Below are 20,576 nucleotides of genomic sequence, written 5' to 3'. Positions count from 1 at the left end.
CTGAATTATCTTCTCTAAAAATCAAATTTGTTATACAAATTTGTAATAAACCTTTAAAAATTAATTTTTCATTTGCAAAATGGTGATTTACAAACTGCAGCTATTTCGAAATTAGCTTGGCCGAGATGACAGTATATAGAAAACAAGACTGGGAAAACTAGTTTTTTTGCTGGTGGCCGTGAATAGGGAGACTGCTGGTCAGGACTAGGCAATAGTGCGTCATAAGTATTTACAATGAGCCATTTGTTATGTCCGACTTTAGGCGGAATTGCCACTTGTTAGTAATTAAAAAATAACCAGTACTGGACTAGGTATAAATATTTTACTTGTTAACCTAATTGTTCACAAAAGATACAGAATTTTTACTTTAAAAAAATTAAGTTTCTAGTAGGTATAATAAAGTAATTATAGTAGTTAAAATATTAAAAAGTATCAAAATTGATTAAATTGTCCGACTACTGGGTGTCTTACCCTAAAGAAATTTTTTTCTATATTGTCATAGGCTATGTAGATAACCCTAAACTAGAATATTGTACAAATCTAAATAATAGTAAATATACGAACTTTCATGTTGTTTTCCACGAGCGTACTTGAAGAACATAGTGAAAAGACGAGATATGACCGCAAAAGTTCACTAAAGCTCTTGCTCTTATATGCTGCAACAGTGTCAGTAAAAGATGTGTCAAGTTGGCTGTATGATTTCTTTGACTCAGGCTCGTCTATAACATTATGTGTTTCACAGGCAAGGGAAGCTGCTTGTGAGCTTCTGAAGCGACAAGCACCATTAATAGCTCTCAATTTAAGAGAATTTTTCACTGAGCCTCTTAACGCCATTGTGCAATTTGAATTTTTACAATTAAGTGGAAACGAAAACGGTTGGTATGTTCTTATACAAAATAAAAGCCTTAAACTGAAATAAAATACAAACAAATAATTACACAATATATTGTTGAATTTGTATGTAAGAAAGTATCTGCGATGTTTTATTGGTTGCAAGTTTTATCTGCGTTAAGCAGTTTGTGTCAGATTAGGTATTATTTTAGCAAAACAATTTAAACTTAAATAACGCAATATACCTGCATATATGAATATTGAGCGTTGCTTAGCAGTTAGCACAATAGCCTATATAGATACTAGCTTTAAAAAAAGAACGACATTGGTTATAAAATCTGAATCATGTTTTCAAAATGTGTCTCGTCTAAGTCAGAATGAAGAGACCATTCACACTTAGAATCATTGCAAGCACTGAAAAATATCAAATTGCAAGATTTATCATATCTCAACATTATGTTCAGTTTGATACTTGCTATGTTCCATTTCCAGTATCTGATAGTATATACCATCTGAAACTGCTGAACTCAGAGAAAACTGTCAAAACTGAACCAGAAGCTCAGCTTTCTTTTTCAAAAAGTGTTTTAAGGTTCCAAGAACTTAATAGCTTAACTTTTTCAAGGTTTGTGTACCTTGTGTGTGTATCAGGTAAATATCGTGAAGAAACCATTGAAAGTGCAAAATCTTATTTGAGGCAATCAAAGCCAGACCTCTCAAATGCAGCAAAAGCAAAAGTTTTAATAACAGGAAGATCCTATCAGCCATTGGATTTATTATGGTAGGCAAAAAACCCAAAGATTTATTCTTTTACTTAAGCTTATCAAGAAGGTGGTTCAAAAAGTTTTCAAAGATGCTGGACATTTTTTTGTTATTTTTCTACATTTATTTTTCTACAGATCTATCTTTTAAGTCTATATAAAGTTCTCCAAAAGATGCTGCTATTTCTTGACTCAATTCACAAAAAAGTATTGGTATCCTTCTATCCAAATTAAGGTAAATAATTGAGTTTAGAGGCTTCTTGCTACCTTAGAAAGTAGTTGGGTTTGGTGAATTTTTTAAGAAGGTATCCAGGGTCAAAAAACTTTTGGAGAGTATTGTCAAGTTACTTTGTCTACTTGTTCCTTTTTTAGAGCTTAAAAGATCACATATGTGACAGTTCCTGACAACAGGACATTTTCCCTTAGTTTTGAGTTTTCAATCTGTTTTTGATTAGCTTTAGATTTTTAAAATGCTATGTTTCTTATTTCAGTAGAATTTTAGGTAAATATTGAGTAGTTCACCTAAATGACCTATGAATAAAGTGAATATACTGCTCAATGCCTTTTTTATATTCTTTCTGAATATAATAATTTTTTTGCTGTGAATTCAATTTTAACCTAACCTTTATAACCTTACCCAAATAAATAGTCTATATTATATATTCCCCATGCATTTATTGATTCTCAATTTTGTCTCCATTGATTCAATTTATATGGCCTATTCAGAGGGAGACTTTGGATAGATTAGGATAGAGGAGGAGCATACATCACTGTGTTGGCCTCAGGTGGCTTGATGCTATGGTGAGTTTTTAGTAGTGTTAGTAGATTCAATTGACAGGTAAGCTGGTTTTAAAAAGAGTGACACTAATAGAGATATAGAAACTGTATCTAAAATAGTAGAAACAAGTATCATCTTTGAGGGTCTATAAAGAGCTTAGTTTTTTCCCCTAAACTAATGAAATGAATTTTGGCTACAGTTCTTTAAAACCTTATGCATAAGATTTGAGCAAAGGTATAATGCTCCAAACACTTTTCTTGGCACCATATTTGTGTAGAAGATCTATTTTGTAAGGTTTCACTTTTTGAACATTAAGATTAGTAAAGGTCATTGCCCTCTGGAGAGAGATGGAGTAGAGGTAGATCCTACAAAATACCTCCCCAGAGTACCAGTTGTCATGAATTTTTTAAGTACCTTTGATTTCCCCTTTAATATATTTTCTTTGCTCTTAGCTCATTGTCATTCAGTTTGAAAATGGTATTTTTGGCTGAGAGCCAAGAAGATAGGTAAAGTTGCTTTGAATGAATCCTTTGGTGTAATTATATGAGAGACATTTCCAGGATGTTGAAGAATAAATACCTCTGTTGGAATTTCTGAGTTTTTTGAATTTACCCAACCAAAAGGACTTTCAATTTTATACTTATTTTGAAGCTGTTGCTTTAACTTTCAGTTATGTTTTTGACCTGTTTCTATTCCTGAAAGTTTCATTCACCTAACTCAACTAGTTTCCAAGATAAAAAAAAACCTGTAAATTAGAGTGTTTACCCAACATAATTATATCCAACAATGACAACTTCCTTGTTTGATGACATTTGTCATCCTCTGAGAAGAAGTTTCAGATTGATGAAAAGAAAGAAATTGCTTTGGGATAGATTCAGTGAGTAAGTAATATGATAAACAGGGATGCCAATTGAGAAGCTATGCCCCCCCCAAGTTTCTTTGAACCCCTCCCTCCCCCTCATATTTTGAAAAGTCAAACAAACAAGAAGATTACCCCCGTCCCCCTGAATAATTGTAAATTGAGAAAAGCAGTTAAAAATTTTATTTGTGGGCTTTGCTATTGTAGCTACTGAGATACAAGATGGTACATTGTCTTTATTAGAAAAGATTTTATCTGAAAATGGGATTATAGTTTCAAACTTTCTGAAGGTGCCCATTTTAGAGTGTCATTTAAAAAAATGAAAAATTTACCCCCACCCTTAGATATTGAAAAACACATTTTGTCTCTATTCCCCCCCCCTGAGGTAGGACCCAAACTTAAATGAGACTTGGATAAGAATTATCCACTATTATCCCTAGAGAGATCTCAGAGATGCAATTAAGCTGAAAGAAGTGAAGTTCTAGGTGATGGTTTTTTAAATAGTGACAACTACCACATGGCCTTTCTATAATAAACAATAAGTATAAAAATAGGGAATTTTTTTTATAATACATTTGAAATAAACATTAATTGAATATTTCAAAACAATATAAAAGGGCTGTCCTCAGCAAAAACAAATGAAGAAAAAACCAATATAAAAGAAACTCACAATAAAATTTAATCTTTAAAACTGAAAAAACAAATTTTTTAATCTTCAAAACAGCCCTATCATCATAACTTCAAGGAAGTTCAACCAGGACGGGCACACCAAGCAAAGTGAAAAAAGACAGTTCATTCAAATGGAATGAAAAACTTTTACTGAGCTCTTTAAGCTAATATTGCCTTTTTGGCAGCCAGCCTAGAAGGTCTATCTGTAACATGTTGAATGGAATTATTTACTGTTTTTTAAAATAATTAGTTAAATAATTTCTAATTAAATTTGTATATAAGGCATTAAGCCAATATTCCCCCAAATCCCTATTTAAAGAAGTATTACTATTTCTTTTGATTTTAATTTCAATTGCTTCATGAAAAACCTGTTTGTGCCTAACTCATTGCTAATAAGGCAAGTCTCTTCAAAAAGCATTTTATGGCTAGGGTTTTCATAGATATGACTGCTGCTTAAAGCAAAATCAAAAGAAATATTTGTACTATTAGACTTTAAATAGTACAAACTTCCTTGAAGTAATGATGCTAGGGCTGTTTTGAAAATTAAGAAAAAACTTTTTTCAGTTTTAATGATTGAATTTTCATGTGAGTTTCTTTGATATTGGTTTTTTCTTTGTTTGTTTTTACTGAGGACAGCCCTTGGATATAGGGTCAAAATATTCATTTAAAGTTGCGTTCCCAATCTTATATAAAAATTTCCCCATTTTTCTACTAATTGTTTATGATGGTTTTTTCTACCATAGAAGATAGTTATGTTTGGTGAAATTTTCTGGAAACAGTCCAAGGAATTATGCCCATAATGATTGTTTAAACTAGCCATCCCTGCTCCCTTCTCCAAAGAACAATGGCTTTTCATGAACTTGGCTAAACTGTATTATATAAAAGTAAAACTCTCAGAAATAAATCTACAGCCCAGATGAGACCTAACAAAAGAGTTTCGTGTCTTTGATAAATCCTGTTTTATTAAGTTTTAATTAATTTAGGAAATATTTAGTTCTATCTGATGGTTTTTTTCTATTGTAGAAGATAGTTATGTTTGATGAAATTTTCACAAATCAGTCCAAAGTATTATGCCCTGAATGATTGTATAAACTAGCCATCTCTGCTTCCTTTGCTTTCAAAGAACAATGGCTTTTCATGAACTTGACTAAACTGTATGATATAAAAGTGAAACTTTCATAAATAAATCTACAGCCCAGATGAGACATAACAAAAGAGTTTTGTCTTTGAAAAATCCTGTTTTACAAGGTTTTAAGTAATTTAGAAAATATATATTTCAATTTGGAAAAAATTTCTAACATGAATTAAAATCCTATACAAATCTTAGAATTCTGTTTTCAAAATCTAGAGTAAAAAAAAGTAGACTGAAACCAAAATTTGGGAAAAACGTTTTATTTACTTTTTTTTAAAGTGAAGAAGGGTATAGGGCCAGCCTTCTCTGCAGTTTTATAAGCCTTAGAAAAGGGTTAGAGTAGAGATAGGGGCTTGAAAACACTGTACTAGGCTAAGTTTGTTTTCAGATTCTGAGTTCATTCCTAAAATTTGTGTCCTTCTGACTTTTAGAAAAGCAATCCTTGTTTTGAATATTTATTTTTCTTTTAGATTTTGATCTTCCAGTTTTTTGTTTCTTTTTTTTTGGGGGGGGGGGACTCTGTTTTGAATGAAGCAATAATCACAGTTTATAATTGAAAATAAGAAGCTGGTCCACATAAGTGATGATAGTCCCTCTTATTTATGGGGAAATAAAAATAAACTCATTTACATTAATTTTTCATGTAAATTGTAGAACATCTAATGGAAAATAAAACACAGACAAGAAGATAAAGAGAAACACTAACGCATAGAACAAGCACAATTTTCTCGAATGGAATGGGCTTGTGTTCTCAGTATAAAAAAAAAATTGCTGTTTCCAATGAATTGTAGCCCCTGAAATTACTGTTATGTGCACTTTTACTTGTTGTAAGTTTTAACTTCAAATTTTCCTTGTCTGTAAAAAAGGACTTGTTTTTATTTATTTTTTGGGTTCTGAGAGGACAAGCTTGTCAGAACAGCTAAACTATATGACATTAAAGAGAAATATGACCAAATCACAAGTGTTTTTAGAGGAGTTGTTTTTAGTTTTTTTTTTTTCACTGATTTATTATTTTTCTAAGGGGGACAAACTTGTCAAAAAAGCTTAACTTCATAAAAATAAGGATAAAAATTATTAAATCACAAGAATCTTCATGTTATGTAGGTTAAGCTGTTTTGAGTTATTTGAAAGAAAAAATTGCAACTACTATAGCATATGTAGGCACTGTTTCACAGCACTGTGATTTTTTTCTTATTAATTTTGGTTTCTACGAAATTATCAGTTGAAAGCCAATTTTATCTAGGAACAGACTTGTGTCACAGAAGCTATATGAATTCATGCAACTGTCTGATGTCCTGTCCCTTTTATCAACATTTGGAGGAGCCTACTCATCTTTGGGAGACAAATACAAAAGCTGTGTAAGTTTCAAAATGCATGCAGGGACACATTTATGCTTAAGATTTAACTTTTGCTACCTAAGCAGTTCAACATTTCACACTCCTTTGCAAAACACAGTGAAATAATTTAGCCTTTAGTGGGATTAATTAAAAAGTATTTTATGTAAGACAAGTTTTGCAAAGAAAGGTAAAGAACTCCATTAAACCAAAAATGAGCAAAAATAAAATCAAGCAAAAATAATTTACCAAGCATAAAACTAGCACAAGTCACCATCAATAAATAAATGAAACCCAAAACGAACAGAAATTGCAATAAATAACTGAGTCAAACTCAAAACGAGCAGAAATTAACATGAGTAGGGCTCAAAACCTCTATGCCTTCCCAAGGCCAGAACATAATTTGCACTTTACTGTAAAAATATAAATTTTTTTACTTTTATAACTTTAGTAAATTAAATATTATAAAAATTTTGATTAATAAATATCACCATATTTATATTAAACTGACAATGCAAATTCATTTGTATTTTTTTCAGTAAAGTGCAAATTATGTTCTGGCCTTGGGAAGGCAAAGGGGTTTTGAGCCCAACTTATGGTAATTTCTGCTTGCTTTGAGTTTGACTCGGTTATTTATTGTAATTTCCGTTCGTTTTGGTTTTCATTTATTTATCAATGCTGACTTGTGATAGTTTTATGCTTGGTAGATTATTTGATTTTATTTTTGCTCATTTTTGGTTTAATGGAGTTCTGTAATTTTCTTTGAAAAACTCATTTTGTCAAAAAGTTTTTTTTTAATTAATTTCTGTTCGTTTTATATTGACATAGTCTTTTCAAAGAAAAAGAAAATAATAGTTTAAATCTTTTTGTTTTTTTTAAGCCTTTATAGTTTGGCCTGCTATTTGTATGCTGGAGAAAATTGTTTCAGTAATTTTTAACAACATACATCTTTTTGAAAATCTGGACACAAATAGCAGTGTTTAATTTAGTTTCATACCTCCTCTAGTTGACCTGAAATAGAAATAGAATACAAGGTGTAGGGGGGTATCCATCCTCTTATCACTCTGAATCTCAAAAAGGGCACTAAATTTTCTGACTAGTAATCCAATAAGCCTCCTCCAAAGTTTAGACGATCACCCTTTCTGTATAAACCTTATTACCCCCAGGACATAACTTACAACCCTTGCCCTGAGGGCTGTAGGAGGGTTGTCATCGTCAGATACATAATTCCTGGACCTTTCAACTACATTGAACAAAATGGCTATCTAAAAATTTTGTTTGGATATGTTTGGGGAAATGGTGGGCGTGGGAGGAGATTTTTCCAATGGAATTAGCCTTTTTAGAAGTTTCTACAACAACAAATGGCCATTTCAAAATTTCTATCAGATTCATTTCAGGAAAATACAAGGTGTTGGGGGGTTCCGACCTTTGATAACTTTTAATCTTATATAGGGTACTAGAACTTCTGATGACCAATCCAGTGAGCCCCCTCCAAAGTTTCTATGACCACCCTTTCTATGCAAACTTTATATTCCCCCAGGGCATAACTAACAACCCTTGCCCTGAAAGCTGTGGGGGGTTGTCATCCTCAAAGACAAAATTTCTGGACCTTTTAAAAACGCTGAACCAAATGGCTATCTGAAAATTTTGATTGGATATGTTTGGGGAAATGGTGGGTACAAGAGGGGTTATTTGCCCTCCAATCACTTTCAACTATTAAAAGGGGCACTAGGCCCTTAAACTTCCAATCAAATAAGCCCTTTTAGAAGTTTATATGACAACAAATGGCCATCTCAAAATATGTATCAGATACATTTCGGGAAAATACGAGGTGGGGGGAGTATCCATCCTCCAATCGATCTGAATCTTAAAGAGTGCACTAGAACTTTTGATTATCAATCCAATGAGCCACCTCTGAAGTTCATACAATCACCCTTTCTATATAAACCTTAAATGCGCCCAAGGCATGACTTACAAGTCTTGCTCTGAGGGCTGTGGGGGGGGGGGGTGTCATCCTCAAAGACATAAATTCCAGATCTTTCAACTATGTTTAACAAAATGGCTATCTCAGAATTTTGATTGAATGTGTTTGGGAAATGGTGAGCGTGGAAGGGAGGTTAGTTGCCCACTAATCACTTTTAACTATTAAAAAGGACGTCGACCCTTTCAATTTCCAATTGAATGAGCTTTTTTCGACGTTTCTATGACAACTCCTTCGATACAAGGTGCCCTGGTCTAAAAAAAAGATAATGCACTGTACCCTTATTGCTCTTTCATAGGCAGCACAATTGCGCTTCCTACGTAAAGAACGATGTTGGCCGAATGTATTATTTTTTTTTCTTAGACCAGGGCACTTCATATCGAAGGAAATGTCGTAGAAACTATGAAAAGGGCTTATTCAATTGGAAATTGGAATGGCTAGTGCCCTTTTTAATAGTCGAAAGTAATTCGAAGAGCAACTAACACCCCTTCCACACCCACCATTTCCCCAAACACATCCAATTAAAATTTTGAGATAGCCATTTTTTTTCAACACAGTTGATTTCCAGATAGAAATTATGTTTTTGAGGAGGACACTTCGCCCACAGCCCTCATGGCAAGGGTTTTAATGTATGCCCTGGGGGCATATAAGGTTTTATAGAAAGCTTTGTTGTAGAAACTTAAAAAAGCGCTCATTTGATTGAAAATTCAAAGGGTAGTGCCCATTTTAATAGTCGAAAGGGATTGGAGGGCAACTAACCCCCCTCTCACGCCCACCTTTTCCCCAAGCACATCAAATCACAATTTTGAGATAGATTGGATGAATTTGATTACCACATGGTTTAAGATTACAATAGTTAAACTCATTTTTATAATTAAGGTAAAATAGAAAGCACTTTAACATTTTTTACTGCTATCAATAAAGCATTTAAAACTCAGATCCCCTTATCTCAGACTATCCAGAGAGTGTAGTTCTTGGAACGATCGTAAATATTGTAAATATTGTATCCTTTCAGGTCATATAATGGAGGCAGTTAGGTTATAATATTTCTTTAGAAATTAATTATGATTTGTTCGAATATGAAGTAGAATTAGGATTGATTTAAATCAAAATATAGCTTACGATAAAACATTATAGACTTGACCTTTTTCATATTTTTTCCTATTATTAAGCTCTATACAATAGAAATCTACAGTCCAATCAAGTTACATCCATATTTGAAAGAACCAGATAAAGAGTATTTAAAAAAAATAGGACTAAATGTACATAAAAAATATGTTTTTACTTGTGCTTCTGCCGTTAAAAGGATGTCCTCTCGTCACAGGAAATCCTTTTATACGGAGGCAAAATCTAAAAACAGAGAGAAGTTATTTCAGTATTTACTCTGAATCCAATTTTTCAAATTTGAATTACAGGTGTTGAATAACAAAACAGGCAGACTGAGATCTTTCATCCATTTCTACTTCACAAAAGAATATATAACAGCAATAATAGATGGAAGATCAAAAACAGAAAGTTAAAGACATTTCACAAAATATTGTAAAAAAAATTATAAATAAAAAATGGCTTTAACTACAAACTTTACTGAAATAAATGTAAAAACATTGTATTTAGAATAAATTACAGAAAAAATAAACTTGACAGAAATTTGTAAGTGGTAATTCTTTCAAAATATTATTCTTTTCCAAGAAGGACATTAGCTAGGCTAAAGGCTATAAGTGGTATATTTCCTTTTAAATGTTATTCCTTTCTAAGAATAACATTAACTAGGCTACTGGCAGCTAGGCTATGGAAATATATATGAAAAAATCTATAATCTCTAAGTCATATAATTCCTTCACAATGTTATTCCTTTCCAAGATTGCATGTAAATAAGTTTCATGTTTCTAGCTATCTTAAGTTTCCTTTCGTATCGCGTCATTTTTAACCCCTAAATAAACTATTCTCACTTCACTCGCGGCTTGTCTTGCTATGATTGATCAGAATGACAAAATAATGAAACTAATAGAATTGGCTAGCATCCAACTATAAAGTATATTACATATTGGAAAGTATGAATAAACACATTTTTGTCCCGTCACGTTGTCCTCTTGTCAAAAAGAATCCTTTGTATGGATTCTATAAAATTGAGAGTAATATTTCTAAAGTATAGACATTGAGTACATACAAAGGCTATTAAGAATAAGATAAATGGTTGGTGAATTAACATTTATTACAATTGTAAGATTTTGTTATTTGAAACCTCTCGCTTGTGGTTTTTTCGAAATTATGCATTTGTAAAGTGAATGATAACAGTAGCTTTACAATATTTACGATCGTTCCGAGAACTACACTCTCTGGATAGTCTGAGATACAGGGATCTGAGTTTTAAATGCTTTATTGACAGCAGTAAAAAATGTTAAAGTGCTTTCTATTTTACCTTAATTATAAAAATGAGTTTAACTCTTGTAATCTTAAACCATGTGGTAGTCAAATACATCCAATCTATGTATCTTAAACTACGTGGTAATCTGTTCAATCCAATCTGTGTGGTAATCCATTCTTTGAAGTATCCATATCGTTTTGACTTCACACGACGCAAGCATTACAGCTATGCCAGCGTCCCTAAAATTCTTTTCAGTAAACAAAGAAGTAGCCACTGTCAACTTCAGAGTGGTTGAACCGCTTATTGGCAATCATGAAATATGTACAACACTTTTTTTTACCTTACTTTCGAACATTATTTAGTTCTTGTATTCCTAAGATCTATAGTAATTCATTTTTCGCCTTAGTCTATTCTAATATGTTGTAACTAATCTAATATTTAATATCGATGTTTTGGAATACTTTTCAAGAATGAGAAAAGTCAAATCTGATTGGTCAACGGCATCCATATGGTTTTGAATTCTTACGATCGAATCATTGCAGATGCACCAGCGTCTCTTTAGTGTTCGTCTGATACACAAAGTAATGGCCACAATCAAAATTTGTAGCAACGTGATTTGCGGCAGCAATAATCTTGTACATTTGTGTTGACTTAGAAAATTTGTTGTAACTTTTGCCTGTGATATTACAATCTTCCGTGGTTTCGATACAAATTGAGTCCACATCGATCTCTATGATCTTTCTACAGATTTTGTGCATCATTGTTCTTCTGTCCAAATTAATTGCAATAAACTGGCTTGTTTTGATGAATACTGTTTTCAGTGCCAGACTGTGTCGATACGGACGTTTTTTGCCCACTAGGTGTAGGTTTAATACCCTATGAAACGGAACGTTTGTGCTATCAATTTCTTCTTCCCATGCAGGTGCATCTGGGTTACGAACCCCTGGAACTGGAAAGTAGCAACCTTTTAGATCTGGGAAGGTGTCCCTAATTTGAGTCCAATGACAGGTCTCGCACACCCAAAACTTATACTTGAAGTGGAATTTCTCACTTAGTTTACTTTCAATGATTCATGGATTTGCGATGGTGTTCTCATAGTCAATTCTTTCACATAGAGCCTCCCAAAATTCGCATAATGATTGCTGCCTCTGCTCTGAAAAACCATATAGACTTGGAAGTAAGCTCCTAAGCATCTGGGTTGATTACTTTTTTGAAGAGATGACAATGCAAGATGTTCAATTTGTTTTGTAACTGGGCCTTTCAAATGGGTAAGCATGTCAAAAAGTACTTCGTACATGCTAAGGAGACACTGAACAGCCGAGTTTGCATAACACCAAACGTTGTCAAGATTATTTGGCCCTTTCCTGCCTCCTCCAATTCCTGACTTGTAAAGACCATATAAAGTGTCTTGGTTTTTCGCACGTTTTGGATACAACACTTCCTTAATGCTTATTCTTCTTTTACTCTTTATATACTCTTCAATTATTACACTTGTTTTTCTGAGTTTCTGGGGTTTTTCAGGTGTGGTATCTTTACAAACCATTGGCTGCTTAGATTTGTCGAAAAGACAGGGATCTGGTCTGTATTTACTTCTTAAACGGTTATATTCTGTGATTGACTCACTGTCGGCAAAATTTTTTTTATCCAATTCTATGAGATATAATCCAGCACTACTTGTTACTCTTGACAAGGCAACGTAAATTATTCCTGGTCCAAAACATCTGTTTCCAGCATCAACTATAGCACACTCTAAGCTAAGGCCTTGTGGCTTATGGATCGTAATAGCAAAAGCTAGATGTCGTGGAAAGTGTCTTCTAGTGTAATAGATTTGTTCGAACGCTTCAAATCTCATAGGATCACGGGATATTTCAACTATGTTTTTTTACCAGCAAATTGCACAGTGATGCCACCAATGTCACCATTTGGTAGGCTTTTAAATCCTTGGATATATCCCATTGACCCATTAACTAATACTTTGTCAACAGCAATATCTCTTTGGAGCATAACTTTTGCCCCAATGCACAACACCAGATTCTTTGATGCGCCACCAGTATGTTTAATGTCATATTCAAAACGGTTGACATTATCCTCTGCTTCTTTCTCAATTCGCTTATCTTTAACGACCGAGGAAAATTTATCAATCGCAGTTAGATTCAGTAAATTTGAGCAGGTTTTTTGTAAAAGTATTGTATTTACTTAACAATCATCATTTGTGGGCATTATAACAGGAGACTTACCTTCGTTAACCAATCGTAAATATAAATATGAAACTTCTTCAGGGGTAGCTCTTAAGTCCTTACCAAATTTTCTTGCATTGAGATAATGAAGTTGGGTCTCTTCACACTTTCACACTCGAATGTTTACTAGAGTTTCTCCGTACACTTTGTCTGTTTTTTGTCTGATGTTGATAGTCAGTTCATCATAATCAAAATCATCCCATTGGTCAAATGTACACATGGAACCAATACGATTTCGAATTTCAAGACGCGTCAGAGAATAATATGGTGGATTTGCTAAAACTGGTCGTAGTTGAAGAAGATCACATAAGAGAACACAGCTATTATTTCCCATTGAAAGATTGGTTAACATAATCTCTGTAAGACGCAAGTGAATATACATCATCATTAATGACTAAACTATGATTATCTCGTCAATGATAAACAGGCGTGTTCGCGACAATGTTTTCCGCAATGTAAGCAACTGTTCAGTGGAGAGAGGAGTATATTTTGCCGTTGCTTGCTTTTCAACAGGCAAATTTAGATATGTATGTGCTGTTACACCTTTTATGCTGCTAGTTGCAAGTCCTGTTGGAGCCATAACGACCACTGGGCAGATCTCTTTGCTAAATTGGTTACAAAGCATTCTTCGAGTAACATCAATGACTCGTGTTGAGTACTTATGTTGTCTTTTTGAGTGTTTTCACCATTGAAGATAGCCGTGACTTTGTCAACTATTCTTCTTTGATCAATATTCAGTGATTTGTAGTCTGATTGTAACTGACCCATTGTGTCAAACTCCAAAATCTGTCTCTTTGCGGCTGTCAGATCCTCCATTTCATCAGCAGCTCTGTCTATTACTTCTCCTTGTATTGCATTATTGGAATCATCTATTTATTCAAAAATTGTAGTCTCATTGTCAGTTTCATTTTGATGAATTACTTTAGCTCTCTCTAGGACTTAGTCTTCAAATTCTTTGCCAATTTTGAATTTGGACCCCAGTTTTTCGTGATAGTTCACCATTTCTGGATATTTTCAACTTCAATACAGTGTGTTTCAAAACTGGTTAGGCCACTGACTATAATGTCACTTTCTTTTTTTCCATGGTTTAAAAAGTTTGAGAAGCATACTATAATTCATTAAGTTCGTTCTTCTCGTCAGATTCGAAGAGATTAACTTTTTTGTGCTTAATGATGCAAGGTCTGTGGATTCGCTTTCTTAAGTAGAATGAACCATTTTTCAGTCTCATACTCTCATCCTTTCCTTGTTTTTCACGTTCATACCAAATGAACAGTTCATATAAATTTATATTTCAAACTGTCTGGTCTATTTGTATGCACATCAGATACCCAGTGGGTGACAAATAAATCTGAGATTTCTAGGTCTTTTATCAGCAAGTTCTTCTATTTCCTGTATAGGTTTTCAGTTTCCTTTTCAATTCCGTTAGCTTCGATAAAGCGACAAATCTAAATTGTTTTGAATAGCTATACTCAATTCCCAAGGAAAGGGGGCACTTGATCATAGGACCGAAGTCCTAATCCGCAAGTGGTCGCAATAAAGCTGCCAAAACAGTAGCGAAACTACCTTTTTCGTGTCCATAAGACACAAAATCCGTCAATTCCTTATGGATTTCCTGGAGAAAACGGGGCACTTGATCATAGAACCGAATTCCTCGTTCGCAAGTGGTCGCAGTAAAGCTACCGAAACATTAGCGAAACTACCTCTTCGTATCCATTTATTAAGATACGAATCCTCCTTATACAAACCAACTTCTGGATGTGTCGCCTGGAAAAAGGGAAAACTAATATAGAAAACATGAGTCTGGAGGGAAATCTGAAACTTCTTCAGGGGTAGCTCCTAAGTCCTTACCAAATTTTCTTGCATTGAGATAAGGGCGTTGGGTCTCTTCACACTTTCCAACTCGAATGTTTGCTAGAGTTTCTCTGTACGCTTTGTCTGTTTTTTGTCTCATGTTGATAGTCAGTTCATCATAATCTTAGGTCAAATGTACCCATGGAACCAATACGATTTCGAATTTCAAGACGTGTCAGAGAAACATATGGTGGATTTGCTAAAACTTGATCGTAGTTGAAGAAGATCACATAAGTGAACACAGCTATTATTTCCCATTGAAAGATTGTTTAACATAATCTCTGTAAGGCGCAAGTGAATATACATCATCATTAATGACGAACCGTGTTTGAAAAATTATTCTGAATAAATAAGAAATAAATATGATCTTAGATTTTGCTTTAAAAATATCTGGTGAGTCCACAAAAACTAACAAGAGACAAATTCATTTTAAAAATCTGTTTTTCCATTTCAGTCTTACTATACATTCAACAGTTTTTTCCATTATTTCTTTTCTCTTTAAATGCATTTGAATGTGCCGTCATTAAGGCAATTTTTTTCAAAATTAAGCCTCTAGTGTAAACTCAGCCGAAGGGTCCACGTTCTGCCCACGTCCCACCAAAATATTCTTAAGCACCACCAGTGGCGCCTTCGCCGAACGTAGGAATCATGGGTATAAACAGTAGAAAAAGAATAAAAATAAAACATATGTCCTATAAATCATGGTTTGAGGCATTTATGTATCAAATATTTGCTCTAAAAATCGCTTTGTTGTTTGGAGTGAACGAAAACAACAAAGAATAACAGAGAATGAATTACAGAAAATGTATAAGATAGTGGAAAATAAATTAATAATCTATTACGTATTATGTTACTACTCTGACTTGGATTTCTAATTAAGTCAGACATTCTGAAATCGATATTAACGGTGAAGAAAACTATTTCTAAGTTTTCTGACCGTGTGTCTTGAAAATTATCCTATTATATATAAAAAAATATATTAGATTTTACTTTAAAGAATTATCTGTTGAGTCCACAAAAACTAACAAGAGACGGTGTCCCGGAAAATTCCACCCTGGAAAATCATCCCCAAATTTAAAATTGAGTAGCCATATGGAAATGCAGACAAATAAAAAGAACGAAGAAAATTGTATAATAGTGCAGCAGCTATTATTAAGGAGGGGTGATGGATCATATGTTAGGTGAGAGGGGGTGGGGCTACATGGCTTAAAAAGAGTACATAATGCCGAAATTATCTAAATCTCCATGAGTCTTCAGATAAAATTAAGAAGGAATATTAGAGCAAGGGTAGTAATTAATGTCTCATCTCCCATCATTTAGATTAAGTTTGAATGACGCTCGTATTTCATGAAATTATATGCAATGACGTGTAAATGTGCATCAGCTATTATGAAGGAAAGGCGGTGGATCCTATTGTAGGGGAGGGGGCTGATGTCGCAAAGAGTGTATTTTAAAGTCAAATATCCTAACTCTCACTGAGCCTCCAGATAAATATTGAGTGAGTTCTTGGGAAGAAGGGGGGAAGTAGAAATTAATATCTAATCCCTCCTCATTTATGGGAATATTTCTGGCCTACGCCTTTATTTTTAAAGTGAAAAGTAACGCTAAATCCAAAAACGAGCAAAAGTCCCCCCTCCTCCTCGGGGTCGTAGAAACTTCGTAAGATTGTCATTCGATCAGAAATTGTAGATTTTAGTGCCTATTTTTTAAAGCCAAAAGAGATTGTAGAGCCACTGGCCCCTTCATAGAATATTTTTAGGAAATTGATTTCTAGTGCCTTCTTCAAAATAAAAGGTGATTTGAGAGCAACCAAACCCATCCTGTAACTTTTCATTAGTATCCAGTGCTTTTTTAACCTTTTAGGACATATGATCAACGTTTTGACATATCCATTTTGTTCAGAAAATCTTAAAATGTCAATAAATTTGCATCCAAGGATAACAAAGGATCCGTAAACTATACGAACTGTCAATTATTTAAATATAGAGTTTAAAAGTGGAACAAGGGAGGTGTATTTGATCTTGGGAGTCCAGTGGTGTGTCATTGGTGGGGGAGGGGGCAGATGCCTCAAAGAATGTATTTAGAAGCCAAAACACCCTAACTCTCATTAAGCCTCCGGATAAATATAAAGTGAGTTCTAGGCAAGTGAGAGGGGAGCGGTTTAATTTGATAAACGATGAAGTGAGAGGGGAGCTATTTAACTGTTTGATAAGTTAGATAAATTAAATTTATTTTATCCAGTCAAAAATATGTTTCATTTATATATTTGTAACCCACACATGCAAAACAAGTATAAAGGTGGATAAATGATAAGAAAAAATAAAAAGTACAAGAGCACACAAAATCAACCGAAAAACTTGAATAAATTCTCCTTATAAGTCATTAGGTCATATATGCATATGCACGTGTAAGTGCGCTTAAGTCATACGAGTCATCAGAATAGGCCTTTTGTGTTTAGTTAACTGGTTTTCATACTAAGCCTGGGGCGTCTCTGTCTGACTTACTTAAAGAGGGCATAGCTGCTGAAGGATTTTATATCAGTATTGCATATGGTTTAGATGTTGCAACAGTGGGTTGAACATATAAGCCTATATAGAATTTTAGACTACTATTAACTAGTAGCCTTCATTAAGGTTTTCTTCAACTCTACTGCTGTTAATTTTTGGCATAAACCCATTCTTTTCAGGTCAGAATATTTGGATTTATGATTCTGGGAGAGGCAATAAATGGCCTAGCAATTGTTTGCGTAAATTCAATAAACTTCTTCTCAACTATTATTAATCATTCTGGATCAGTTGAACAACCTATGTATTCAAGGTTCAATTGCTTTAGACATTTGCATAAAGCATGAGCTTATTTTAACGTTGCAGATCGTAGCATTTAGGCGGATATTAAATAATGTCAGACCTAGATAGTTCCCAGTGATATACTACTAAGAACATTTTAATCGCAGAAAAAAAATTGTCCCATTCATCTCAAAGAACTTGACCAAATTCTTCTTGCCATGTGTATACCACATTGTTCATTCAGCTACAATTACGTTAAGTCTGCTCGTGTTAATTTTTAGAGAGCTTACATTCTTTGATTGTGGTTTTCAATGGATGCCTACAAATAACAAATGAGGGGGGGGGGGTGTATGGACCCACCCTTGAAAAACTGTTAAAAAAAAAGAGGAGATATTGTAGAAATTGCAAAAACAGGATATTTTTTTTAACGTTCGGATCATGTTCGAATCTTGGCCATCTATCTGGAACCAAACTAAAAGCAGGTCACCCCTGAATTGGTTAGGAAGATTTCATGGGGAAGGATTTTAAAGGACATAAATCGTTTAATGAGGCAGTTGAGATAAAAAAAAATATTTAAACAGAAATTTAGCTATAAATAGAGACACAGGAGATATTTCCTTAAGCCCAATTTATAACAACCTAATATTAAAAGACTCAATCAATATTTTAGCCCAGTCTAGTTTAAGACAATCTGTCCGCATATCTAATGAAAACCGAAATTATAGACAGGCAAAATCTATTGCAAAGCAAAGAGTACTTGTTCTATCAAATTGGTGAAGTTTGGGGAAATTTCCGTGGGGAAATTTTCTGCAGGAGAAATTCTCCATAGGGGAATATCCAGTGGGAGAAATTCTTCAGGTGGTAATTTTCCGAGAAAGAAACACGTGAGAGGGAATGCACAGGATTTTCCACGGAGAGGAATTTCCGGTATGATTTGAAAAACGATTAGAAATTAAATGAAAAACAAGTCTCTTTTTTTCAAATGAAAGTAGCCTAAGGAAGATTTTCCAGGCGGAATTAAAAATTTTTTGGGAGGGGTATTCAGCGAGGATAGAATTGTTCCAGGGAGGTAGATTACCTTTCATTGATTTCTGCCTGTTTTTTTTTTATTCAGTATCTTTTCTCTTCTTGTCAAGTTCACTTCGAAAGGTTAGATTTTTTTTCGTTTTTTTTAGCACTATAGACGACTTGGCGGAGATCTTTGTCGAAATATTTGCTTGTTCTTCGTCTTCATATTTGGCCACTGGCTGACAAAATCCTTGTTTTCTCACCTATTTGATTTATATTTTTATCTATTATATCCTTTCCTCTCTTGGTTTCGTACGTCATTTAAAAGACAATGGAGCTTCATGGAAGGGGGTAAAGAATGAAGCTTTGCACAGATTTGGGAGGAGAATGAGCGTGCACAGCTTTGTTGGCATCAGTCATCATTAGCAGTAGTAGTAATATTTTGCATTTTTGGAATATCTTTCACCTGCATAAACTTATTCACCTTACATTTCTAGGCGAAAACAGCTGGTATGATTTCCCTGAAGCAGTTAAGGATAGCCTTTCGCTTGGGAGATCCAATAACAGTTGCCCGTTGTAAAGTATACTTCTGTATCAGCCTTATTCAAACTCACAAATACAACGATGCAAAGAGGATGCTACTTGATATCTACAATCGAGCAAAAAATGAATCTAGTGAAATATATGATGATAAGCTTGTTAACATGTGTAAAGGTGTTTGGTCAAAATTAAAGTATGAGCGGCAGCAATGTAAGACAAAATCGTGATGGAAAAAAAAATAAAATTGTCATAGTTTTAGTTGTGTTTTTTTTTGTTTTTTTTTTTGTAAATGAGGTAGTTTCTCGGGACTTACATTCTAGACCTAGGCTTCTAATCAGGGTTTTGATTTTCATGCTGCAAATAAGTGCTAGCAGTATAGACTATTCCACAGTTTGGTCAGCCATCCTGTGCTTTCGCATAACCTTACTGCTTACCTTCCCCACATTTCTCCAGGTACCCATTTAGTGTTGGGTCGACTCTGGCTGAGCTTACAGAGTCGCGCCACCGATCTCCGTCTCAAACCAAATAACCGGCCACATCAGGAAATAGGATATGAGCTGGAAAAACAATTTCCAGTTAAAGTATATCTCTTTTGCATCTAGTTATTTATTTCCTCTTTGTTGATGTTCTTTCTGTCAGGGCTAGTAGGTTATCGTAAGGTTGCAGAGAGACGTTTGACGACTCATTTAAAAGGTACTGCCTCTGTCTGTATTCCTTTTATAAATTCTGCTTGTATGTGTATGAGGAATGTCAACGAGGTCTGTCAAAATAGTACCATTATTAATAGAATTATTGGAAGGGGAGGTGACAACTACTCTGTAAATGAAATAGAGCACAATCAACTAAATTAAAATCGTGGAATGCCAAACTTTCTAAATTTACTGCAGCAAAAACAACCCTAATTTTTATTAAAAGCGAGAAAATAATTTTTTATGTAAATATTCAGTGGTTCTAAATACAAGAGTCCCAATTGAACACTGTGGCACCTAAAATTCTAGAAACTGGAATTTAAGCCACGTCTTATCAAACTGGAGGAGTCAATGTTCTACAATTTTAGGAGTGGGAACATAAGTCGGTTAAAAAAAGATGCTTAAGTTCTGGGAGCGGTATTGGCATTTGTAATCAACGAATCCCATAGCTGCAACTAACCCCCTGTCAGGAATGCTACCACTTTCCTAGTTAATATTATTAGAAAAGACGGTGACTCTGAAAAACGAGGAATATTTTCTTGATGTTTTCCAGAGAAATTGCCTACGGATTGTTTTAGGTACCCAACTGACTGACCGTAACGCAAATAGTAAGCTGTATGAAAAATGTGGTTCAATCCTCTTTTCTAGGGCTATAATGAGGGAAAGGATGAAATGGCTAAGACGCGTTCTGTGGATGAAGGATGACAGATTGCCAAAGGTTGTCTTTGTTGGCCAACAGTCTAGGGTCAAATGAAAAG

General features: G+C 34.1%; 2 protein-coding genes across 2 annotated transcripts in view; one reads left to right on the top strand and one right to left on the bottom strand.

The window, feature by feature from the left end:
• slgA (proline dehydrogenase slgA) overlaps window positions 1-850 on the bottom strand; it is a 108,102-nt gene extending 107,252 nt beyond the window's left edge. The window contains exon 1 of the mRNA XM_089086695.1: window positions 565-850. Within this exon, the coding sequence (XP_088942821.1) occupies window positions 565-834 (270 nt within the window). The 5' untranslated portion in view covers window positions 835-850. The remainder of the gene's footprint in view (window positions 1-564) is intronic.
• A 216-nt stretch (window positions 851-1,066) lies between these two features.
• On the top strand, window positions 1,067-19,381 carry LOC148954679 (uncharacterized). The gene is made up of 3 exons (XM_089087193.1): window positions 1,067-1,609; window positions 6,271-6,385; window positions 19,087-19,381. The coding sequence occupies exons 1-3, from the start codon at window positions 1,209-1,211 to the stop codon at window positions 19,354-19,356; spliced, it is 786 nt and encodes a 261-aa protein (XP_088943319.1). The 5' UTR covers window positions 1,067-1,208; the 3' UTR covers window positions 19,357-19,381.
• Window positions 19,382-20,576: the final 1,195 nt, after the last annotated feature.

This window comes from Artemia sp. Qi Xiang Cuo, chromosome 3 (assembly GCF_049724085.1).
Source record: "Artemia sp. Qi Xiang Cuo chromosome 3, ASM4972408v1, whole genome shotgun sequence".
In the NCBI taxonomy this organism is placed as follows: Eukaryota; Metazoa; Arthropoda; class Branchiopoda; order Anostraca; family Artemiidae; genus Artemia; species Artemia sp. Qi Xiang Cuo.
This window is presented reverse-complemented; position numbering and strand designations above follow the sequence as displayed.